Consider the following 27,119-nt stretch of genomic DNA (forward strand, 5'->3'; position numbering starts at 1 on the left):
TCCTGTGCTACTCTGATGAACTGATCTTGCCATTTCCAAGGAGTCTGAAGCTATTAGACACTCTCTACTATGTTTTAATCCATATGCTTTCCTGCATTCTGATGTTGACAACTCATGAAGTACCACATACTCCCAAAGATGATTTAAAAACAAACTACCAAGCAGAATTTACTACAGAAACCTGCCAAGTAGTCCTTTTGATGCTTTGCTCAAATTAACCTGCACAGCTAAGTGGGCAACATGGATTGGTTAAGCAACAAATTATTTTGACTCCATCAAACATCTAATATTGCATATATCCAATACTGGAAGAGAGAAATGCTGCAACGCTGGCGTGCTTTCTGAGCACCCACAGAGAGAAGAGACAAAATAGTAAAATGTATGTTAAATACTGTATTTGATGGTTAACTACAGAATGCTGTTAAGTATCAGGCTTCAAGAAGACATGAGTAATCTTCTCATCAAGAATAGACAAGATGAAGCAATTAAAGGGTAATTTAAGAGCAGATCATGCAAAGTCTAACTTCTTCAGGAGAAATAGATGGCGAAAACGTAGGTCTTATATGCATAGGAAGTCTCACCAAATCTTGATTTAGTATTTGTACTCAAACATGTACTACCTGGCAAGCACAAAATTAGCCTTTGGCAGATGAACTCAACAAAAAAAGTATCTCAGGAGAAGCTTAACTCTGAGGTTAATTTCTCCATCTTCCTCATAAGAAAGCAATTCAAACTCTTGTGCACAAGCCCCCACACAAAGTCAAAGGGCTGAGATCTTCAGACATGTCAGCTAGTTCTTCTACCTGCCATTTGTCTCTTGCAAGTAACTATGCATCCAAGGGAACACATTTCTGAAGACACTCTTAAAGTAGACATGACTTTCTGACCTAACTTCCTACTTCTTTGATTCACTCTTTGTGGAGCTGTTGGTCTGAGTAGACTAGAGATACATAGTCAGAGGTTGTCCACTGTAATGCATATCAAAGAGCAAGAGCCCATCTACTATGCTTAAATAGCTACATGGGAAAAGTCTTAGCTCATCTGCTAATGAGGATCTCAACATCCCTTTCCCAGTCATCTTTCAACATGTAACTATCAAAAGGCTATCAATTGCACAGGTGCCCCCATTTATCACTAAATGCAGTAATATTTACAGGCTGTTACTGAAAAAGTAGCGTACAAGACGATGACACATTTCACAGTAAAAGGAGCATTTTAGGAGTTGGCTTGGCGAACCAAACACTCACATTCTGATTATTTTTGTTACCAGGCCATGTATTTTGAAGTTATTTATACAAGCACCAAACATAATGGGACAGATGCTTTCATGAATGCAAAGAATGAAAGCCAGGACTTATCATACAAAAAAGCACCACACATTTCTTGGGCTATACACAAGTGCAAGGATAAAGTCACTCACTCAACATCAAAATACAGTTACCTCCAAGGCACGATGAAGCATCTACTCCACTTGAACACTATGGGTTTGTTTATAAGAAGGGAAATGAAGCTCAACTTCTCCAGCTGAAGCTGCAGAGGAACTCGAAGCAGGCAGAAAGTAATTATTCAGCTGGAATTTGGCCAGGATGCTGGAGTGAGCACTGCTGTTCTTGCAGACTGTGTCAGGGGACTATGCAATGACCACCACTGCTGCCTACTGAGTCATCAGCACTGTGTCCCGCAGAATCCAAGTTCTCCTTAGAAATATCCCAGTTCTGGATTAAACAAGCCCAGCCCCGGTCAGCTTGGGACAACAGGACAAGAAGGAAGGGTGAGAAGAATAACTATTAGTGTCACTTTCAATAGCAGTAAAATTTACATGGATTAAAGGGATGAAATCTTTATATATAGTAAAAAGGATAATTACAATGAAGGCATCTGTCTAGCTGGCACCACCTACAGCAAGACATGCAAGCAGTAATTGTACAATAACAACGTAGTGTTTAGTGTGAGGTTTAGGACATTCTGCCAGAAAACCTAAAGCATCCTGGTTGTAAAACACTGTAATAAGCAGGTAATCCCCAGCCTGGCGTCCAAGTTACTGCCCTAACCTGTTCCTTATGATTATAAAATGTCTCAGTGTCAGCAGGTTCACTGTGAGTCAGAGCTGAAATAATAAATGGCTTATTTTCCATCCTGATGGAGGAAATACATCACGGCTTATTGTGGCTCACTTACTGAGGCTCTTTTTTTTTTTTTTAAACAGGAAAATGTAAAAATAACCAAGTCATTCTGCCTTAATGCACTTATTTTTGATTAACAAAGCCCTTATTACAATCAAATTAGAAAAGAAAAAGAAGCATGTTTTCAATACAGTCTGCAAAAACAATACCTTAGGAAAAAATACAGAAGAAAAAATATTGCACAAGTAGCCAAATACGAAATTTGTGACAAATAGCCTCTTTGCCAAAGCGATTCCATCACTTTGCTCCTGTAAACAGCGGGTTGCCTGAGCTGAGGAAAAGTCTAGGCTCTAACTTCGCCTGCACTTCTGCTCCCAAGAAGCTGTCTTTAATCAGGTTCCAGCACTCCTAATGTGCTCACAACTCAGCTGTGCGTTCACATGCTCAGGACCTCTGGATGCAAACTCCAGAGGAATGGTGCTATCTCTTGCTTCACGCATTGCTGGCAAGCAAACAGTGCCCTACTTCTAGTGGATCTGCCCAAACACTGCACACAAACCACACAAACTGTTTCACTGAAAAGTATTAAGAGACAGACAGAGCACCAGTATCCCAAAAATACTCATCCTTTACCTAGAACAGAAATACATAATAGCAGGAGTATGGTGAGTGAGGCGCAATCAGTCCTTACACTGTTTGTGAGCTAAAAGAACTGTAACAAGTAGAAGAAAATAAGTGTCATTATTTTATGTACTTAGACAAAAAGCAGACATATTAAGATGGCTATTTCAAGCTTGAATTTGGAGCACGTATTTTTATACACACACACACACAGAGTGGCCTACATACATAGAACACTTAGAATAATACAGAAAACATAGAACAAGATAGGGAAAAAATCTATAAGCAAATGATATATAAAAATTTCAATAGCACTCATATTTGGAAAAGAAAGAAAAACACCTAAAATAGTAGGAAACAAACATAGACTGGTGTTTGCAGAAACTGTAAAATGAAAAAATCTGGAGTGAATATCACAAAGGCAGCCCTGATTGTTTCCAGGGGAAGTATCTGTCTCAAAGAATTGCAAGCCCTATGAATCTGCATATTTGAAATACAGAGGAATTGACATTAGACATACAAAGAATGCAAAATTCTTTGGATTAAAGTAACATGTACTGAGAATATACAATTTCTCCCATATTTCACTCTAGGGGAAAAAAAAATGACATTTTTCTGCGTTACATGTAGAATAACAAATTGTAAACTAATGCTTCAGACTGAAGTACGAAAAGCAAATGTTAATTCCCAGAGTACTACTGCTGATAAACTGGTAATCAATAACTATTAAGTTATTTATGACCGAAAGTCTAATGCTGTACCAAAAATGCAGATAAAAGTACAGTTGTTTTTGAAGTGGTGTCTCTTGACTGCAAGCTTTTTAAACATAGAGTTCAAACATACAAATGAACAATTTCTTTTTCTTGCATATCCTTTCTGCAGCTTCTTATGCATTCTTTGGTAAATCAAATTTATCATAACCTTTAAAGCCTCAAGATATTTTGGTTAACAATGGTCAGGACCCAGAGCTCTGATTGCAGGTCAGACTTTTCCTTCCCATACATGTTTTATAGTGACAGAGTTTGCCTGTAAGACACGCTGCAGTGTTGGTTTCCACCTCGTGCTGCCTTCTAGACGAAAATCCCAAATAATTCGAGTTCTGTTCTGGTGCTATCCATCAGCCGTAATTCTTGGCAGCCCTGAAGGCAGCTACTTAAAAGGACTAATGGTCTCGCAATGGAGTCATGGGACTTTGACTCATAGTCCCAGATTCAGCTGCAGGTTCCACCACCAACCCCCACACAGCTCCAGCCCTCTCCTTTGCCCTCTGCCCCTTCCTCAGCAGCCCCACCACCACCAGCAAGGACACTGAAAACTCTACTCCTTTTGGAATTCCCTAAGCTTTAGACTCTTTCATGGAGGTCTGTGATACTTTCAGGTTTGCCTTTGCTTTCAATTGCTCCTCCCAGCTGTCCTCAATAGAAATGCATGTCAAAATAAGTGAAAATATTGGCATGTGAAAGGCTGATACACTAAAACTGCAAACACAACAAGCCATGCCATGATTTCCTGGGGATTTATGAAACCCCTCTTCCACCATGACCTACACAGCTTCCCATGAACATAACCTCATCCCCACTGCACCCCCCTTCCAACTTAACTACTTTCACCCCTTTGTCTTTTGCAGTCCCCAAATACTGCAAAAGCCCCCTCTACAGAGCCCCAAAACCCCACAGCACCATTCAGCCCCTCCTAAACATCCCTCGGGGGTCCACCAGGTTCATGATCTTTGTCTGCACAGTGAGTGGCTACCCACCAGGAGCAGATCCTAAGCAAGGCTACTTAACTCTTGAACCAAACCTTTTTTTTGTCTGTTTTGTTAGAGATGTCTAGTGACAGCCATAGTAATGAATATTATAGCAATGAGCATAGAAGCTGGATTCATTACTGCCTTGTGACTCATTAAAGGTTTTTTCTAAACTGAGTAAAGTTTCCAGCATTTTTGGGCCGCATTTCACATCTGAGCTCCACTTCAAAAAGCGCTACAAATCAAAACAATTTTGATGACAACACTACAGGGAAGCACAAGCACTCAGCATCTGGAATGGCAAGAAATTAGGATTCATAAATATCCCACAGATAGATTTAGAATTTTTTTTCTCTCTTTCACACTTTGGATTTCAACCTTTTAAAATGCAGGAAGAATGGTTCATTTTAAGCTTCTGGCTTTGGTTTGGGGATTCTGTTGGTTTTTTTGGTTTGGGGGTTTTTGTTGCGTTTTTGGTTGTTGTTTTTTTCTTAATTTATTTCCATTTTGGCTTGTGACATGAACAGATCTGTTCACTGACATTACACAGTGCTGCTTCTGAAAGCAAAAGTCTGTTCTTTTCTATCCTACACCAGTACAAGCAAAAAAATCTCTTCCTTCTGACCCAAAGGTCATGGAAAAGAATATGTATGTCTAAAGACAAGACTTGCAGACAGACGTCATACCTTGTACTGGATAACAGTTGGAAAAAGCATACAAGCTTTGAATTACACAAGATCTTTCTTTAACTCTTTTTATTATTTTAATTTTCTGCATGGCAACAGCCATTTTCTTAAATACAATTCATAGCAAGTTACCTTCCTTACTAATTGCAGCTTATTTATAGCTAATTCATTGAATTCTGCATCTTTTCCTTTTCTCTGCATCTGCACTTCAGATGTAATTGAAGAGTTCATGTTTCCAGGTAAGGATGGTTTTGGGTTGTTTTTATTTTAATTAGTAGGAAATCCTATCACATCTTTCTGTTGCAGTTTTGTTTTTTCATAACAAACCCTTCCATTACATAGCTGATGATGTACCTTTAAGATATTCCTTTTCTTTGTGACACACATCTTCTTCTCTTTAGAAAGTAAAATTTTCCTTAACTAAGCCTCAGCAAAAGAATGCAGGATTTTACAAAGCAAAAAGCAAGCAAAACACAACTCATGGCACTCGTGATTTAACTCACATTTCAAAGGCTTCTCATTTCCTCTCTGTCTTTTCTTATAAACACTACAACCCAAACATTTGTTTGCTTTGATTACCATAACTCCCAAATATGAGGAAACTTCTCTGCAACCCACTGAGGTTACCGGCACGTTATAGCCTTTGTCCTCATATGGAAACCATCCAGCCTTCACAGACTCTCTAGGAAGCACAAAACAACTTGGAGTTCAGATATTCCTTTATGTCTGTCCTGGGATCAGGCAAGCCTGAGACTGATGAGTATGTCATGGCCATCTCTGGCCCAAAGAGCATATTCTATCACATGCAACTGGCATGCACAGTGTACAGCTCTGTATTACAGGATCACAGGATGATAAGGGTTGGCAGGGACCTCTGGAGATCTGAGTCCAACACCCCTGCCAGAGCAGGACCATAGAACCTAGTGCAGGTTGCACAGGAATGCATCCAGACAGCTACTGAAAGTCTCCAGAGAAGGAGACTCCACAACCTCTCTGGGGAGCCTGTTCCAGTGCTCTGTGACCCTTACAGTAAAGAAGTTCTTCCTCATGTTGAGGTGGAACTTCCTGTGCTGTAGTTTACATCCATTGCCACTTGTCCTGTCATGGGTGCAAGTGAGAAGACGCTGTCCCTTCCTTCTTGACACCCAGCCCTCAGATATTTCTATACATTTATTAGATCCCCTCTCAGTCTCCTCCAGACTTTCCTTATCGGGCACGTGCTCCAGTCCCTTAATCATCCTTGTAGCTCTCTGTTGGACTCTCTCAAGTAGATCCTTGTCCCTCTTGAGCTGGGGATCCCAGAACTGGATGCAATATTCCAGGTGGGGCCTCACTAGGGCAGAGTAGAAAGGGAAGAGAACCTCCCTCAATCTGCTGGACGCACTCCTCTTAATGCACCCCAGGATCCAATTGGCCGTCTTGGCCACAAGGGCACATTGTTGTCCCACGGATAACTTGTCCACCAGGACTTCAAGGTCCTTCTCAGGGCTGCCCTCTAGCAGATTCACCTTCTAACCTGTATTGAGTTCGTGCTTTCTATCAAAAGGTCTTATTTTCAAAATGGAAAAGGGTGAGAACCCTCTTGGACTGCATATGCATGGAGGTCATGTGGGAATAAAAACACATACAAAAAAAAAAAAACACCAACAACCTGTACTATGTGCGAATTCTATGGTTGTGCTCAGTTTTTAAGAGATCAGAGTTAAGACTTTCCAGCGCAGACAAGCAGAGTCAGGCATTGGTTAAACCCCATCTAAGACTGTCACCTTTGCACCTCCTTGGAGAAGCAAACTATTGCTACTGCATAGTAGAGAAGTCATGGGTCTCACAACTAGTTGACTCTTATATTTTTTAATCTTTCTTAGAAAACCATCTTCCCAGTCCTTTAAAGGCCACTGTGGTAAAGAAAAGAAGATACCCAGAGCTTGGCTTCCAAATCAATTTGCCAAAATACAGCCTGCACAGAGAGAAACTCAAAGGTTCCTAAACTGTGAATGTCTGTACAAGAGGGCAAAGTGGGCCAGTTCCTCAAGGACCTCACATAGAAACAACATAGTCTGTGATACCATTGTAGTCCCATGGACTCAGGACTACAGGATGGAATGTGATGAGGCTATTTTGTTAATACCTGACTCTGTCCCTTGGCCTTTGAGACAAAAACGACCTCCGGGTATGTTCACAAGGGCTGCCTCCTTTCTAGGGAGTTATTCATCAGACCTGCTAAAGTTTTTCCCTCATGAACAGTTGGAGCAGAAACCTATTCTCCTTCACTGGCTACCCATCCCAAACAGACCACAGAATCACAGAATCAACCAGGTTGGAAAAGACCTCAGAGATCATCAAGTCCAACTTATTACCTAATACCTAACACCTCCTGACAACTAAACCATGGCTCCACGTGCCACATCCAATCTTTTATTGAACACCTCCAGGGATGGTGACTCCACCATCTCCCTGGGCAGCACATTCCAATGGCCAGTTACTCTTTCTGTGAAGAACTTTCTCCTCACCTTGAGCTGCAACCCCTGGTGCAGCCTGAAACTGTGTCCTCTTGTTCTGTCACTGGTTGCCTGGGAGAAGAGACCAACCCCCACCTGGCTACAACCTCCTTTCAGGTAGTTGTAGAAAGCAATAAGGTCTCCCCTGAGCCTCCTCCTCTCCAGACTAAATAACCCCAGCTCCCTATGAAGAGAATACATAATACTCTTCATATCTAGATGTCTTCTTTCCCTTTTCCTGTTATCCAAGGGCTTTCCTTGCAACACCATGAGGTATTTTGAACAACAAAGTTAACATGGAAAGGAACCACTAGGCTTAACTAAAGGCAACTACTACACTTGTTAACTTCAGGCAACCTCACAAGGAGTTCAGAAGAGAACTGTGGTCTACACATCAGCTCATCAGTGAGGGACAAAGAAGAAACCTCTATTTCCTACTTCGAAGCTTCAATGCTGCAGAGGAACCTCAGAACCTCACCAGACTCTCACACAGTTATCTCTCAGCAGTTATACACATGATCACTAGGTTGCCAGAACAAGATGAAAAGTTAAATCTTAAATCAAGATTTATATGGCAGAGGAAAAAAGATGTTACAGGAGAATAGGAATATTCAAGTCAGTACAGATATATTTTGCTATTCTGTTCCTTGTGTAATAAAATTCAGTCTAAGTGGTACTTTAAGCAAATCAGCAGCACAGGCAATAAACCTGGTCAGAAGTTTCTGACAATAAAAGCGTATTCTGCTCTCTGGTAATTTTTTTCCCCTTTAATTTGGAAGGAAGTTTTACATTTCGGTATAATTCAGACCATATTAAAGACATTTCTAAGAAAAAGCACATTTCTTACAGCGAAGCTCATTTGGCAGTCACTTAACAGCAACAACTTAAAGCCTTGATTGCCAATTTCAACTTCTCCTCTGCATGATGCGTTTATCCCTGGGATAGGTCTGAGCAAAGGATTCTCCCAGCAAAAGACAGACTAATCAAATTTTTTCCAAAGCAGTCAAGTATTCACTTTATGCCATTCAACCCCAATGGCAAAATCTCTTCTAATAGGAGATCTCACGATGTTATAAGAAAAAAATGTTCACAGGCTAAACAGTGGCTTAATCAGAGCCAAGAGGCAAAGCTCTTACTGTCAGAAAGACATAAATGTTATCACAGTCTCATTCTCATTCCTAATCCTTCACACTGCATTGCTAAGTAGCTCTTCTACAGAGGTATATGCACCCCATTTCAGACACATGCTTGACAGAGTGCAGAATTTCCTCCACATGCAAGGCAGCATTACTACCTTGCATCTCAAGGGCTGGCACAGAGAGAACAGATTTTTGCAAGATGCTGAAAGTTCCCAACACAGTGGCAGATGGGCCATCCATACACAGAAGAACAGAATTCCTCTTTCCAGTTTCCTTGACCTCCAGCAAGGAAGGGAGACAGGACTCAAGTCAATCACTTCAAAAGCTTACAGAGGGCAGCACAGCAAAGCCTCCATCACACCTGCATCTCCAGTCTCATACACTGCCATCGGACAGGGCCACCAGTTGCTGAGCCACCACAGGGATGCTACCCCAAGAGATGGCTCACAAAACCAAAATGCTGCCCTGGGCCCCAGATGCTGCGTTGCTAAACCCTGCTGTTTAGCAGAACAATTGGAGTGGTTTGGAAGCTTCTACCTCACAAGAAATCTCCACAGCCACAGCACAGCCTGAGTCACAGCTGAGCTAATGTAAAAGACCTGAAGACCTTGGCATGACTTGTATTTTATGCACCCACCATTTGATGTTGCTTTCACACAATATGCCTAGTGAAAGACACTTAACCTGGTAAGTGAACTTTGATGTAAACATTTCTTACCTCTGTCTCAACTTGGATTATAACTTGAAAATTAAGGTGCTTTATGCACTTTCACTTTAGCCTGGTTTCCAAAGGACAGGTCACAGCCCCAGTTCACCTGCTGGGTATCTCTGCTGCTTAGCACACAGCTGGCTAGCAACAAAGAAACACAGCAAATACCATCTCTTGCCCCAGGAATAGACAGGAAATATGGGGGAAAAGATCAAGCAATGATGCCAATAACTATAGTGGATTATTCTCCTCCTCCACTCTCATCAGCCTCTTCAAGCTTGAACAGCTTCTACCTCTCTCCCTTTGGCGAGCCACTTAGCCTTCCATCTTCCCTGATGCCCCTTCTCTACATCTGCCAACAACATTCTTACTCTGATCATCTTTGAAATGGGAAGTACTTTTTCTCAGCTATGTATTTTTGAAGTTGGCAGCTTTTATTTCACACACAAAGAGCCTTCTGCACACCTGAAAGCTTGTCAGCCTTTTGTTGATGATACCTTCAGCTCTAAGAAAAGGCACTGCCTCCTTTAAGAGCATTATGATGTCACCAACACCACCACTATTTCCTGCATTTTCAAATCCAATGCAGAGGGCAGTCACATGCTCCTGTTTGTACATCCCATAATACAAAGCCCCCATTTATCAATAAATGCCTTGAGGTACAGAGCAAAGCCCAAGCTAATAAAAATCTGCTAGATTTATCTGCTAGTGTTTCACACTAGCAACAGCAGTGACCAGGGAAAAGTGAAGGGAAATGAGGATAGAGCACAGAAAGTCAAAAGAGTAAAGAGCAAAAGGAAAGGAATCTACAGGTATTTGAAGAGTAGAGGAATGAGAAGGGAGAAGAATGCAACAGAAATTAAGGCCAAACTTTTTTCACTTTTTTTTTTTTTAATTCTAATCAAATGCATTAAAGAATGACTTCAAAATATATACAGACAAATGATACATTTTGCTCAGTACATAACTAACCATTGGAACTCATGGCTGCAGGATAACTACTGGAAAATAACTTGCACTGATTAAAAAAGGATTAAATGGGTTTTATAAACAACAGTATCTGTTGTTAAACATGCTAAAATAAAATTACAAGAGTTAATAACCCATTTGCTTCAGGGCATAAACTAATCCTCATCTAAGTGTAGCATATATTTGCCTGCATGTCAGTTTGATATCTGGAGCAACAGCTCCTATCCATAGGCAAGCAATCTTTGCTTTTAGTTCCTGGCATTTAAAAACTGTCTTTCTTGCCTGAAAAAGAGAGCATGCTATTGTTCAGGTCTTCAACTGACCTCACATAATTAATTCTGCAGTTTACCAGATACATCTTTCCCTTGAGGGGCATGGGTGAGATGTGTGAAAAGGGAAGAAAACAGTTTAATTGCTCTGCACTTCAATATTCTGCTCTCGATTTCTTCAAATAAGGTTTGTCAGAGCACTAAACCCAAGCACGAGATAAAATTCTTGTAAAAAGCTTAAAGACATGAACAAAGCACAAAATATATTAGCACTTTTTAATGCAACAGTTCACCAGCCAAATCAGTTTATGAGAAAATTAGATCTTTAGGAAAGGCAGTAGGGGATTTTTTTTTTTTAATATATTAGAACAGTTGAATTTACTCTGCCTGGTAGTAATTAAAGCATTATCTAATATCATGGACTGTTGTCAAAGACAGGATAGGGTGAAGTACAAACTCAAAGATCATGATTCTAATCCTTTCCAAACCCATGAACCTTACTAACAGATTGGCTAGTCTCCCAAATAATTGCTTCTGGACAAAACACAAGATGGGACACAACATGTCCAATGCTCCACTGTGGTTATGAATTTTTGGTTTCAAATGCCAGCTTGCCCTTTCCCACAGGTAAGGCAGCTGCATGCTGGGGACGCTCCTCCGCTGGCTCAGAAGAGCACCTGGAAGAACAAGTCTTGAACATCAGCCCTAGAGAACTTATTCCACAAGTAACCTTTCCCTCTACACTGCCAGGCTACCTGCTCCAGTTCCATTTACTTTTTTTTTTATCATCTTTATTTTTAAAAGGGGTGCAAATTGCAGCTGGCTGGGTTTGGAAATCCCAAGGGTCAATATTTGAACTGTTTTCAAAAAAGGACTTGGTAGTGGTTCTCTTCAACTCACTAGCAGGCCAGATCAAGCATGCCCTGTGCCTTGAAAGTCTCTGCAAAGTTTGACACTGACCAGCCAGCAGAGCAGTATCAGTGCATGTTAAACTGATAACCAAAGCAAGAAATATAAAATGCCTGCTAGGAAAAAAAGAAAAAAAAAACAACCAAACTCTGAGACTTAATTTGTTTTAAAGTGAATGCAAACATACTGTTTCAGACCACTCTATGTGTGTATTTCCTCTTCTTCCCTACTGCTGAAGCAGCAAAGCATGCATGGCAGATGGTATGATTCATCTGAAAATTACTCTAGCAGAACTCTATTAGCCTCTAAGGAGTAAACTAGGATAAAAATATTCTGAATGTTAACTTAAACTAGGCAGTTGTCAAGAGGAGTCATCAGGTCAGTCTACTTGCTTAGTGTGCAGAATTTTTCTTTCAATCAGCAATAAGCATTATATATGAAGGCACCACCATGTATTTGTTGTACCTACCAGAAGCAAGAAGGGAAGTGACTGAGGAACAAAAAGGCTTATTTTCCCACACATAAATAAAAAAGTACCACCCAAAGTCAGGCCAGGAGCTGCAACACATCATGTTAACAGCACCAGCCATACCTGGTGAGATAGATTCAGCTTCCAGAGACTGAACATCTTAGCTGAACATAAAACTGCTCAGGTGAAGACATGCAGGAGACCTCAGGAAATCTCTCCTCTACCCCAAGGCACTGGAAATCGTGACCAAGACATTTGCAAGAAGTTGCTTGTCAATAACATCCACCGAGGGAGTCATCTCCAATCCCAGTTGCAGCCCCTCAGCTCACTGATCATGGAGGACACAGGTAGGCAGCAGACAGACTCTTCAAGGAAGTGAGTGAATGCAGTGGTGAGGTATCACCACCTCTCTGCTCAGCTGCAGTCCTGCTCCAGGTTCCCAGGGCAGCAATGCTCACCAGTACAGGTGACACACAGGGTAACTCTCCAGGGAACTGACAAAACAGATGCCCATATCACATGCAGTGTGAAGGCAGCCTTACAAATCAGCCTGCCCCAAAAAAAAGCAGTTAGAGCACCTTGCCATTGGTCCCTCTCCTTCACATAAAAAACAGGGCTCAGTAGTGCTGCACACTTCCTTCCAAACTAAAAAACATAGGAAGTAAGGAATTAGGTTTCCAGCTGAAAGGAACACTTGCTCACTGACCTGTTGGACCAGCACACAATGCCTCCAACTGAAACTCCATCACTCATTTGGAATGACAAAAAAAAGAAACAAAACACACACTTAGATGGTTCAGATTACGCTGACAGTACAGATACTCACTACAATGCAGGGCACTGCCCCAGGACCAACTACTGTAATGTTAACTGTCTGGACTCTGGGCTCCAAGCTAAAGGAAACTCCTTCCCAAATAAACGGTCCACAAGAATCAATTTATTGTTTTGCTCTACCAACAATAATCCTCAGCCAAGCAAGCTGAATATTTGATATGCTTTAATATGCAAGTTAACCAACCAGGGGGTAAAGCTAGCAATGCTTTGAGGAGAAGGGGGTGAAACTGTGCTTAACGTTGTCTCTTCAAAAAGGCGTTTTCTACATATGTATATGCTACCACGTCAGCCTTGTTGCATAACTGGGTTGTGCAATCATTGCAAATTCATTTACATCTTCTTTTTGGCTCCAGAAGGGAGAAGGAGGAATCGCCAGTCTCCTCAGCCACAAGAGGATGGTGTGAAAAGGGGTCAGAAGCAGTGGAAGGGCACCAGGACCCCCTCGCTAAAATGCCACTAGCACTCACCCAGAGCAGGCGTTTGGAGCAAAGTCTTACTTCGAAACCTCAAAGCAAAGGATGACTTCATAGCATCAGGGAATGACTAGCGCTGGCTTGGACTGCAAGGAAAGGAGATTATGGCTTCTCCTTTTAATACTTATTACTATGTCATTGCCACAGAACTGTAAAGAAGAAACAGGCAAGAGTGCAATATCAGGTTTTCATAGACTGAACAAACTGGATTATTCAAGAGTGACTCAAGTTTCTTAACAAGCATGGAAAAGTCTGCATTTAAGATAGCATCTCTTTATTTTCTCAAAATCAGTTGCAACAGGCTGTGTTTTAGAATACTACTTTAAACTCACATCCCTCTTTTTATTTCAAGAAGGCACTTACTGGGTTTACTACATTTGTGGATAAGGGCACAACACACCAATGGCACCTGGGACCAGACCCTAGATCAGAATAGCCCACCAGCTAGAATACACACACAATGTCAAGAGAGATGCTCAGCTCTTGCAGCAAAGGCAATCCCTCAGATACAAAGACTCGACACCATAGTTTTACTTGGAGACTGTGCATATTCATCAAGGAAAAATGGGGAATAAAGGGAAAAAAAAATAATCCCCCAACTTGGGCTGAAAAAGAAAGCTCCTGATTCAGCCCTCTCCATCCCTCTGTAAGCATTGTGTCATCAGCATTTAAAACACAGAAGTGCTTTCCAGCTCTGCCTTAATGCCATTCCAAGGATGGCAGGGCCAAGATTTCATAACAAATACAAAAAAGTGAAGCTGCTGTGAGTTAAACATGCAGTATCACTCTGGGTTTTCATACCTTAAAAAAAAAAATTGCACCTTTTTTTTGTTTTTACTTCCTGCAGCATAGATTTCTAGATATTAATCAGGACCTAAATACATCTAGCTAGATAAAAATACGTAGTGCATTTATGTTTGAATTATATAACACAATTTGATTAGATCACATGTTGGGCTGTTTCCTCACCCTGAATTTCTAATAGCTTCTGGTTTGAGCTGCAGATCCTTCAGCTGAACACAGCTCTGCTCAAAGAAGAAGGTGTCCTGGTTTCATGAAGCTGGAATAAAGTTAATTTTCTTCCTAGTAGCTGGGATAGTTCTGTGTTTTGGATTTAGGATGAGAATAACATTGAATACATTTAACTGTTGCTAAGCATTGTTTATACTAAGCCAAGGACTTTTCAACTTCTCTTATCAGCGTACCAGCAGAGGTTGAGGGGCACAAGACACTGGGAGGGGACACAGCCAGAAAAGCTGACTCAAACTGACCAAAGGGGTATTCCATACCACACGATGGCATCATCAGTGTATAAACTAAAGGGAGCTGACCGTGGGATACTGCAGCTCAAGAACTGGTTGGGCATCAGTCGGCAGGTGGCAAGCAACTGCACTGTACATCACTTGCTGTACATAATTATTATTATTTTTCCCTTCCTTTTCTGTCCTATTATCAACCTATGAGTTTTACCTCTGGGTTTTGGGGTTTTTTTTAAGACTCTCTCTCCCCCACTCCACTGGGTCTGGGGGAGCAAGCGAGCAGCTGCATGGGGTTTAGTTGCCAGCTGCAGTTAAACTATGACAGAATGGCTGAAGTAGGACAAGCTTAGCAGTGGTGACAGGCAAACACCAACTGCAAATACCTGAACCAGATCTGGCTCTGGCAACTTAACCTTCCTTGATATCACCACAAAGCTTATAAAAAAAAATATTAAAAATATTAGTAATATACCACAAAGAACTTCATCAATAAACGTTTATCTTGGAACACCTCCATCATAAATCTTTCACTTTAGCACAAGCATTACTTTCCTCTCCTTGAACTTCTAGAGAGGATGAAATATCTTCCTGAGGAAGAAACACAACAGCACAATACCTTCTCCAGAAGCCAAAGGATTTACCTTAACTGCTTTAAGTAGTGAGGAACCTACAGGTGAAGCTACAGGAACCTCCCTTTAACCAGTAACAGTAAATGTGTTTCCTTTCCCTGACCTGCTCCTCTCACCTGAGCAGCAAAACAGATCTGTACCCACAAACAGGCCCAACAGCAAGCAGCATTTCAGCAGGACTCTGCTGGTAGGCTGCTCCAGGTTGGAGGAGCCACTAGGTCACTACTGCAACACCCAGAGAAACCTGCACAGCGGCACCCTGCAAGAACCAGAAGAGAAGCCAGGCTTCCTGAAAAGCCTTCTGCTCACACCTCCCTGCCTTTTCACACCTTCCAATGCTTGCAGCTGAGGGGACTGCTGTTAAGGGCAGCTGGGAGGACCCCTGGAACCTAGCCCTACAGAGCTTTGATGCTGGAGCCTGACAGGGTACTGCTGCAAGGGGAAGGGGGTGAAGAGGGAAAGGAAAGAAGAGGGAGACTAATCAAGTAGTCATAAATTACACCTGCTATTAGACATTTCCAGAGAGGAGGCAACAGCAGCAATAATGCCCCCTTCCCTGAGCACACCACCAGGTTGTCTTCAGAGCCAGGTTTTCTGGGAGAAGAGGCTGTGGGTGTTGCAAATAATTCACATTTTAAGAGAGTATTTTTGGAAAAAAGACATCAACACAGTAACAGTGAACAGAGGCACAAAGCACATAATCCTTTCACATTCTGACAGGGGAGAACTGTGGAGGCTTGCTGTATCTCTGAATAACAGTATCTTCATTTTGTTGAATATCTAACTCAGAGTTTCTATATATGGCAAAGCATCACTATAAGACACAGTTTAGTTAGCAAACACCAAAGATCTCACTGTCTGTAAGTATGCTTTTGGCAATCAAAATTTAAATCTGGATATATATCAGAGGTATGTATGGCACAGGTACCTTTTTTATTATTATTATTCTAACAATTACATTCAAATTAGCAGATTAACTCAAATCAGTTTTAAGCAAATGCAAGCTACAAGCAAATCAGCCTCCACCACCACAACAATATATTTTTGGATCGTTTGTAACCTTACTCCTGCTAGTGGCTTCAAGAACATTTAACATATATTAAAGGGCAGGCAGACAAAGTGAAACAAGTTTTGTCTAAATCCGAGAAAGCTACAAATGCCAGAACCTAGCACGGACTTGGACATGAAACTCACACATGCCAAAAAACCATTTGCAATTGCACTAATTCCCACTGTGGGAACCGAAAGGTAGCTTCATGCAACACAACGGGCAGCAAATCCATCCCTTTAATTTCAGTTGCCAGATTTTAATTAATTTCCATCCAAGCAAACATTAAAGTGTTTCTGCTGATCTTGCAGGATGTAAGCTCATTTGCACAATAAATGCGGTCTAACAAGTCACCACATTTATAGCAAGTTGCTTCAGTCTTATCTAACTGCGTAGTTTGAAAAGTCAGTGATGGGTAAGTGAAACTCCACCCACGTCACAGTTTCTGCAGCTAAGCACAAGAAAACTGAAGAAGTCACTACCTTCTCATTGCAAGTGAGACTGCCAACAGTATTTTGACAGAGTCCAAACTCTTAACTATGTGCAGCACTCTTCTTCAAGAAGGGAAAAAAAAAAAAAAGCATGCACTTTGTATTTTCTCCTACAAAAAGAATGTCCATATTCCAATACTCCAGAGCTCCCCTTCCCCAAAAAAATCAAAAGCAAAGACCCTCTGCTGCCTGCTCATGGTAACTGCCAAAAAGAAAATAACTAAAACTGGAATTAAATTGTATAAATGCAAACAAGTCAGCATATAAACAAAACAGCCACAAGTTCTGCCTGTATCAGGAGGCACAGATCACTGGAGCATTAAAGCAGAGAACATCAGCAAGAACAAGGATTCTCCAGAAGGTGGATCTGCCAGCAGAACGGGCAGCCAGGGCATCAGTCTGCACGGAGCAGCTGTTACCCATCCACACACAGGCAGATTCAGCGTGGAGCTTTAAGATCAGCTCCAGGTGAACAGCAGTGGTATAGAACCCTCCAAGACACAGCACTTTCGCTCACTTGCTGCCCACCTCCTCTGAAACGTCAACAGTGGAGCAAGAGAGACGTGCCCTGGCTGCTCAGCCACTGAGCTTGCAGACCAGCCTCACAAGCAACCAGCTACCCTCTGCATCTCCTGTCTTTATGAACTTTCAACTTTCCCCAAAACTAAAATTTCCATGGAGAGCACAAAGGTTGCTTGTACATATAATAGCCCCCTCATGTATGAATACTGCTCATTCTATTAAAAAAAAGGTTTTAATTTCCTGACTTTTGCACACAATGGAAATTTCATTCTGGAGGGGGTGTCTGTTACATTTTCAGAAGGAGATGCCAGCATCCAAGAAGCATCAGCAAGCAGCCCACCTCATCCTTTCACATATTTTCATGGAGTCCTGGCTTAAAGTAGCCTCCAAATGATAGCTATTTAATTTTTTTGTTTAAGTTTAAAAAGCTAATTAAATATTTTACATATTACAAAGCATAGCTAGGAGATATAATTTAGTTGGCAAATACTACGGGTTAAGGGCATCTCTGCTTGCAAGGACTTTCTTGGCAATCAAGCCCAATTTAAATCTGAATATGTACTATTTTACCATGTCCCACACATACACAGTACGTTCACTCAAGTGTGGCACACGCCAGGCCCCAGAACTTACACACTGCTCAGACCTAAGCAACAAAAAGAGCCTTGACAAAACAAGAAAGGAGCCCCACAGGCTCACACCAACGTGAGCCTGGGCTGTGGTTAACACACCAGCAAAGCACTCAGGCCAACACGGGCTGCTTAGAAATGCAATCACAGCCATCCCTGGCACACTGGCTTGAAGCAGAAACAGGACTGAATGCACTTCCAGCTGCATGGATTCCTAACATTCCCAAAAATTAGGTTTCTAAGGCTAGAACAAGAGAAGACTTGTACCTTTAAGTTTAATTAACTCTAGAATAAGACGTATTTTCAGACAGAACTATAACATCATTGATACTGTGCAGTGGTGCAAGATGCCTTTAACAACAGTAAGTTGTCTGAGCAAATCAAATGTTGTCCCCTGCTTCTCCAGCAAAATGTCTAATCTCTGTCTGATGCAGCAGCTGTCAGTCCCAGGAGGCTTTCAGTGAATACATTTTTAAACCTAGCCACTTTTTGTCCCACGTACCGCAAAATGAAGCATTGCTAATCCTTTGCCATTTACTGCAGAAATGCTTCAAAACTAAACACATTTGCTTCTTCAGGTATTAAGTGATCTGGTGAAGATCAGTATCCACTACTAGCACAAGCATGAAGCCTAATGAAGCTCTAGGAAGATAATCACCAATTCAGTAAATGCAACTGACTCCTTTCTTTTTATCCCTCCACCTCCCCCGTTAGGAATGGAGACCTACAAAGGAACTTCATGATACAGCTGCTGCACAGCTAACTTTAGATATCTGCATATTACAAAGTACAGTACAGGAACGAAGCACCTCTGTTTGATAAGCATATGTGAATAGCATCTACTAAGTATATTTAGAAATTACACTTAAATGTGAACAGCAGTTGTCCTCAGAGATCAGTTTAATTCATGCTGAAGCTCTCTATGGAGCAGCAGAAATGTTGTTCTTCAAAATGTGACTCTTCCCAGCACACTTATGCAGCCTATCATCACAAAGAGCAGTTTCCCCAACATTTAAATCCATTTTGGCAGCCAGATTTACAAACAAAATGCTATACAATTCATTAAAACATTAGTGTGCATTGCCATATGCTTATCTATGACCAGCTAGAGGTGGCATCAGTGAATTTGAAGTTTCTTCTTCATAGGACTTCAAGACAAAGTAAATATATCCATCTTCTACATATTTCTGAAAGAGGAAAACAATAAACCAAGTATCTTCACCGTATCTTACTTCAGTAATCAATACTCAAGGTTATAAAATCATTTCCACTAGAAATCCTCATTTCACATACAAACTTTCCCCCAAAACAAAAGGGGATGAAGGTTGAAGCTCTGTAGCCAAAGCCCTACCTATTTCACAAATCTGTGGCTGCAAAATGCATCAGCATTTTTGTTCCACAAGCCAAGCACTCATTTTACAAAACATTCACCAGTTATGTAAACAGAGGGGTATATATTTAGGTAGTATTATGCTTTGGAAACTTAAAAAAAAAAATCTGAACAGACATCTCAAGAGCACCTCATTTCTGATTCTTAAAAAAAACCCTAAGCTACCAAAAACACTGCCTATTGTTGATTGCTTTATTAAAAGGAAAGAAACACTTATGTACCTTACCTAAATATCTCTAGCCTCTCATACCACACTGTTTCCCCTTTCCATCCCAGGCAACAAAAGCCCCTATTTCCCTAAACCACCAATTTCACTGACAACTCATAATGCACAAATATGATAATGATACTAAGGAAGTACTTAAGCATGCCATAAGGAATATGTGGCAAAGACAGTAGTTACCTCACTTTTGTACTGAGGTTCTTTAAAGTCAGGGCAGATCAGGAAAATTAAGGTCATTATGTCAGTATACAAAACCACTCAGGCATTTTATTTTGGTGTTTGATCTTACCTATAATCATACGAATAACTGAACAGACATCACAGAAAACAGAAAATGGGCAAAGAAAATTAAGAGTGTTTCCAATACATAATTCATGGCCCTGATGGGAAGCTCAAAACCACCAATGAACATTGGGACACACTGCACTAGACAGCACAAGCCACTGGCAGTGGACACATCTTGAGCATCCTGGCCGTGGCTTAGTCCCTCCTGGCTGCAACCTGCCTGCAGGATGGGGCCAGGAAGCCTGCACTCCACCCCAAAAACAGGGCAGCAACATACAGGTCTGAGGTCAGAATGGGCTTTTTCCTTCAAGCAAGAGCTGAGGTGAAATGGGCAAAACATAAAAGGAGAAACAAAATTAAGTTTAAAGGAATGAATGTTTAAGAGCCAGCACTGCAATACAGCCTTGCCAGGAGTTATTCAGGTGCAGGCCAGAAGAGCACCTTGCACCTGAGAAGATCAAGCTGAACTTTCGTATCTGAAACTAAGCAAAATGCAAGCTGGTGACTCACAGATAGAAAATGAAGGCTGCTGTGAAGGACTTTCTAGTGGCAGTGAGCAGATATTCAAGCCACTAACTAGTAAAACTGATAACAGGATGGGCAAGAGGCTGGATCTGCTCTGGTTGTTTCTTTGAGCCTGCTCCAGATGAGATGAGGTGTCACAGCAGAGCAGACGCAAGCTGCTGGGTCTATTACTAGTACCACATGTAAAAAGGTATGACTGTCATCACATGAAACTTGGCAGAATCCAGAAACAACAAACTAACTATGAACACTGATATATGCATATGTATGTGCCTATGCTGTCCATACGCACAATACAACGCATGATGCCAGGGGGCTCCACGAATCACCTAGGGAAACACCCTGGAGGGACAGAAGTAAATGACTACAGGTATGTAACCAGCAATGAGGGAAAACACAGCAATTCCTAAGGGCAATCTTCAATTGCCATATTTCCAGCACAGAAAAAGAAATATGTGGTAAAAATCTCACGAAGATGCATTCATTTCACTTGAAATAAATTGTATACATTTCCACAACTTAAATTCTTCACTGATCTGAATCACGGGCTTTGAATAACTTTTGTGAAAATTATTCTTGATTTCACAAAATATTTCAAACACTTCAAACTGCATGTGAGTTTCAAATTAAATATACCACAGCCTAGAATTTATTTTGCATGGAGATTGATTTACTACAGAATAAGCATGACCACAAAGTGTTCCTACAGGAAGGCCACCCAAAGCACCTGTCCCACACTGGTTTGTCTTCAGACTTTCAGGCTTGCATCCACTCATCTTTCTGCAGCTAGATACCATCTATTCTCATTCCCTTCAGCAATGGCAACAAATAAATTTAGGTGATCAAGTTTCCACGGGACTAGAAGTCAAGGAGGTGTAAATACCCATGTGTCCTTAACACCTCCCACTGTGAAAAATAAACAACACATTCATCCACCTCTAGATGAGCGCTACCAAAACTCTGGGTCTTCAGTTTAAGAAAAAATGCAGGTTTTGATTTGAACCTGTCTTTAAAAGCAGGTTAAAAGAATGAGGCCATTCAAGGAAGCTTAACTGTGATAGCTCCTTAATGCTAAATCTCAGCAATCTTGCCATAAAGCATGAACATCCTGAAATAAACACACTGCAGAAGTGTTTTATATTTTAGATATTATGATTAGCCAAAAAGATAGCAAATACAAGCAAAGGAATAATTTTCTATAGTTACAGTAAGGTTCCTGGAGGACTACAGACTCACTTAAAGCCCTATGCCTCCCACTAGTGCAGGTAAGGAAAAAAGTTTGCTTTCACTTGACTGGTACTAGGAGAAGAGTTTCAATCTTCCATGCAGCTTTCACAACAATTTCTTTATTATCTCTGAAACAGATCTTGTTCTTGCTTCAGTTTTCTCTGAGCAACACCAGTTGCTACTAGCTCTCCTTCACATTCAACAATACAGAGGGTCTGGCAGAGACAATCACCAAGTGTTTCTTCATTCAAGGTAGCTTACTGCATGGCAGGGGTCATATGAACTTTGCTTTGCTATGCTTGAACTTTGGAGTTCAAGGAGGTGTTCTGTTTATAAAGCAGAGTTTGTGCTGAGAACGTCTGGAATAAACTACTGAGAACAATCTTGCCGACTTTAATAATCCACTGTTAATAATTTTATGTTACTGCTTTTATAGTCTTATTTTAAAAGCCATTCCCATTTGAATTATTTTATTCAGAAGAGGTTGGATGCTATTTTGAGCTCCTAACAGATAATGCTGACACTGCTGAACTTTTTCATTCAGGGAAAAATGAAAAAGCAGCTCAGCATCAGATATTAAACCGGGGCTCTACGCATTCACAAGCATGAGAGCAGTTAACCCCTGTCTTCTGGGTGAGAAACACAGCATTGCTACAATGCAGAAAGTGCACATTCTCTTTAATTTCTTGTGTATTCCATAGATTTTGTGTATAATTTGAAAGGTGCCTTTACAAATATGCCAACTCCAACAAGGTAAGTATATCAAATATTTATTTAAGGGGCAAGAAAAACAACCTACCCCCTCTTTCCCGAACCACGAAGCCCCTGCACACAGTGTACTCCTGACCCTAAGCCTGTGCCAGGCTCTAACGCGAACCCGCGCTCCCTCTGTCAGCAGAAACACCCGCAGCTAATCTGTGCTCATCGCTGGAGCCACGACCGGGGCCCTCGGCTGACTCAGACTTCAACTCTCAGCCCTGCCTCTGCACCTACAGCAGGTCCCCAGCCCCCAGAGCACGAGTAAATCAACAGCTACTGCACTGGAAAGTAGAAATAATCCTTACTGAGGCTGAGCTGTGCTAAGTGGTGACAAATGAGGCAAACGGGCTCCCACTGATCACTTGTAGCATTGACACACGGTGGCTGTCAGAAACTAAACCTGAAAAGGTGTTTAGGAAACATTGCGTTTTTCTGGCTAAAGCAGTAAAACCTGCAAGCATACAGCTTTCTGAGCAGCCTGGAAGTGATGCAGGCAAAGGAAGGGATCAGGGCAAAGTGTCCAACACAGAATACAGTAACTACTTAATTATGGTAGGAGAGCACATGTGTATTAACCCGCAAGTCGTGGCAGGGTACCCGACTGTGCCCTACCAGAGGGTACCACAACCAAAAACCATACCAGTAACAGCTGTCCCTGTTATAGCAGAGGTATGTCGGCATGGGGAGAGCTTGTTCTGTCAGAGAGAGGAGTGCAAGCCTTCTTACTTGCTGAAGCATCACAGGAAGGGCAGCAATCAAATAAGAAGCACCTACCAAGTTACACAGCTAGAAGAGTTTATTTGCTTGCTTGAATTTGGGAGTTCTTTGTTTTGATTTTATTTTGCTTCCTTAAGTTTTCAGTTCTCTTCCACTCATCCCGAAATTGACATAGCCTGCTTTTTTTCAGGAAGAGTGAAATATCACTGGGAAAAAAAAAACCACCATTTTCAAGTGACAAGTTACCTTAGTTAAAAGTTGTCAGCTATCAATCATTTCACTCCTGCTAAGGGTTTTCATGAAAGATGTCTTAAGACAATTATGCTTTAAATTTTTTAGTCAAACACATTGAGTGAAACTAACAGATTCCTTTTAAAAGCTTTAAAAGCCTTCATCTAAAAATGAGTTTAAGGTTAATCTGCATTTCCTTAGCAGGATGTTGCCCACCTCTACAAGAATACATCTTTAAAAAAATTGTAACAAATATTCCCAGCTAGGCAGTTAAAAATACGTAAGTACAGCATGAGTTCACACTTTCTTTTCTTTTAAAAAGGAAAATAACAAAAAATCTATGAAGTGAAGCAAAGAGTTTGGCTGGATCTGACTTGACCAAACTCAGGAACACAAAAGGGCCATGTACTGCCACTGTGCTAGGTGCGCCCACCTCACACATTTATTGTCACCGTTTAACCCCTCCGCAGGGCAGTGGAGGCTCCGTCTTTCTACAGACGGCTAAAGCTTATCGTGACAATGCTCTCATGCAGCACCACGAAACTATGCGCTCTGCCTCCACCAGGAGCACGGGCACAGGTGGGTGATACTTGCTCAACAGAGGCCTCAGAGGAAAACGATTTGTTTGTAACAGCATTAAACACTCGCCGACCACTGGGATGCCGAGCTGGGGGGGTACCATTTGGCCTCAGGCAGCCGCCACCACAGTGGCCCGCGTGGCCACACAGCCCCATGCAAAGTGACGCCAGGCTCGGGGCCACCTGCCTGGAAGAGCAGCCGCTGCCCACAGGACCTGGCGAGCGGGTGCCCCCATGTACCGGGAGAGGCAGGGCTCGGGCATCTGGCCTTACAGCCTGGCTCTGAGCTGCATCGGCTGCTCGGCTCCAGCCTGTGCAGCCTGAACCAAATCCCCACGGCCAACAGGTTACTGCTGCCAGGCTGCTACGGCTGCAGAGGCTACTGTGCAGGAGGAAACTTCCTCCCACTATTTAACAGAAGAAAGACATTCCCGCGACCCAAGTTTAACAAAGCCATCAAGACAAATACACCAGTTTACTCATTAAACACGCGGTATTTTTGCAACCCTTGTCCTGCCTCCGCTCTTTCCCCATCCCTGTTTGCTTCTGCCCCCTCTCCACCCCCCGACGGCAAACCCCGCCGATTCGGAGCGGCCGCCGGCACGGCACCTCAACCACCCCAACACTCCCGCCCCCCCCGCCCCCCCACTCCTCCCGCGGCCTGCCAGCCCCAGGCGAGGCGGCGGTGCCTCCGCTGCGCCCGACAGCAACCCCCACGACATGGGTGTTGAACCCCGGCCCCGGCCAGCATCCCCGGGGGAGTGGGAGGCGGCGGCGCTCCCGGCGGGTTTGCCCGGAGACGGCGCCGTGACACGGCGTGAACTTTTGCTTTCGGCAGAGCGGGGGGGGGGGGGGGCGGAGGGGGTGTAGGCGGAGAGCCAGGAGGAGGGGGTGCGCTCCACAACGGGAAGGGCAAAAGTGATCATCTCCCTTACGAAGGACATTAAAAAAAAAAAGGAAAATTTTAAAGGGGAAGGAGAAAAAAAAAAAAAGGCAAGGAGCAGGAACTCTGCAAACTGCGCGGAGGGCAGCGAGCAGCCTGAGGGCGGGCAGCGTGCCCGGCCGTCCGAAGCTCCACGGCTCCCTGTCCGGGCGGCAGCATGTGCAGCATCGAACACGGCTTCCAAAGCTCCGTAGGACCCCTCCGACGGAGGGTCCCCCACCACCCGCACCTCACCTTCCAGCCGGCCGAGCTGTTGCTGTCGCCCTTATCCTTGAAATAGGGGACGCTCTTGACCATCCACTCGTAGATCTGGGAGAGGGTGAGACGCTTCTCGGGGGAGCTCTCTATGGCCTTGGTGATGAGATCCGCGTAGGACAGGTTGCCCCAGGCGTTACGGCGCGACGAGCTGCTCTTACGGGGCTGCCCGGCCACGGGGCCAGGAGACAGACCAGCCACGGGCGGCGGTACCGGCGGCACCGGCGGCGGTCCCGGCGGGTGGAGACGGCAGCCGGTCTCGGGCGCCGGGTAGTCCCCGCAGCGGCAGGGGGCCGCCTCCGGGGGGGCGGCAGCAGGGGCCAGTTGCGTGAAGTCCTCGCTCTCCTCTAGCAAGCTGAGGTTGCTGATGAAGTCGGCACTGAGCGTTCCCGAGGCAGCAGTACTGGCCCCGGCCGCGGCCGCCCCTTCGGGCTGTCCGCCGCACGACGGCGCCGGGCTCGAGGTGGCCGAGCTTGGGGGATTGAACTCTGGCCGCGGCAGGGGCCAGGTACAAGAGCGCGGCCGCGGCAGCGGCTCGAAGTCGGGGTCGATGTCCACCAGCTGCGGTGCCTCGGCCATGGCGGGGCCGGGGAGGGAACGCGGCGGCGGCGGCAGCAGCAGCAGCAGCGGGGCGGCTGGGCTCAGCGCCGCCGCCCCATACAGGCTCCGGATGCGGACCGGCGCGGCCCCGACGGCGCGGCCACCAACTCCCCTCGCAGCTCCGGCCCCACCGCCCCTGTCCCTTGCCCGACTCCCTGCCCTCTGCGGCGGCACCAAGAGCACCGACTCGGCCGCCCGGCGCGCACCGACTGCAACGAGCGCCCCACGCGGGCCCGCCTCCAGCCTTCCTCCTCCTCCTCCTCCTCCTCCTCCCGGCGGGGAGGGACGGTCCGCGTCGCGCCAATGGCAGCGCCGCGCCGCCCGCCCGCCTCCCGCCGCGGGGCCAGTTTGGCAGGAGGGTGCCGGTGCCCCCGTGCTGTTTCTGGGTGGTTTTTGTTTTCCGGCGGCGAAGGCGGGAGGCGGGGGGTGAGAAGCGGTGGGTGGGCGGCGGTGCCCCCCGCAGCCCAGGGCTTGGCGCCGCGCCGGGACTCAGCAGGCGGTGCGCGGGGTGTCGGAGCTCCCTTGCCCGGCCGGAGAGTAAGTGCACTTCGGCCATGGGACGCGAAGGAAGTAACGGCGAGCTAAGGGGAGATGGCCACGGAAAAGAAGTCCGCGAGTGTTTCTGCCTTGGTCACTACTGCCAGGGTCCTGGCGCCCGCACCGTCGGTGCCAGCGCCTGCCGCCCCGGGCATCGGCGGGGTCCTAGGGACATCCGCCTACTGCAGGGGGTTGCACGGCAGGGGGTGGGAGGGTCCAAGGCGGCTCCCCGCTGCCACCAGCAGCCCGGTGGCGCTGGCTGCGTGCGGAGCGCCGCTGCCGCCCGGGGAGGCGCCCTGGCAGGCCCCGCGCTGGGGGACGGGGCCAGGGGCTGCGACAGCTGCCCTGCCTTCCTCCGTCCTAGGCAGGCTCCCCGCCGGAAAGTGTCTGCGCCTCCCGAAGTGATAAACCTCCTCCGGCTGAGTGTGCTTTCATACTGTGAGCTGGTGTTTTACTTCGTGGGCAGGCACGGACGCTCGGGATAATTTCATTTTAAGTCAAGTATTAGACATACTTCATATTTTTCCCGGAAAACCCCAAGGCCACACCATTTGGTAAGACTTGCTTTTCTGCCTTCCGAAGAGGCAGCAGTTACAGAACGTGCCATCTTTGCCTCCCAAGCCCATAAACATACAAAGAGACGACACAGAAGTGTTAGTCTGTTTAAAATTAAAATGAAGGTGTGTGCTTAAGCTAGAGGAACAATCCCAAGGATGAGGTGCAACTGTACACCAAACTGGCAACCCTTCTTTCCAGAAAATCTGCTTTCAGTAGCAGGAGTGCTTTTAAAAAAAACGTGTTTCAGACACGGGTTTAGTAAATCAC

The 27,119-nt window shown here is 44.2% G+C and overlaps 1 protein-coding gene across 1 annotated transcript in view; it reads right to left on the reverse strand.

The window, feature by feature from the left end:
• The window catches only part of FOXO1 (forkhead box O1), a 62,599-nt gene extending 36,848 nt beyond the window's left edge, over window positions 1-25,751 (reverse strand). The window contains exon 1 of the mRNA XM_054382358.1: window positions 25,137-25,751. Coding sequence (XP_054238333.1) covers window positions 25,137-25,736 — 600 coding nt within the window. The 5' untranslated portion in view covers window positions 25,737-25,751. The remainder of the gene's footprint in view (window positions 1-25,136) is intronic.
• Between the last annotated feature and the right edge of the window lie 1,368 nt (window positions 25,752-27,119).

Source organism: Indicator indicator, chromosome 1 (assembly GCF_027791375.1).
Source record: "Indicator indicator isolate 239-I01 chromosome 1, UM_Iind_1.1, whole genome shotgun sequence".
Classification (NCBI taxonomy): Eukaryota; Metazoa; Chordata; class Aves; order Piciformes; family Indicatoridae; genus Indicator; species Indicator indicator.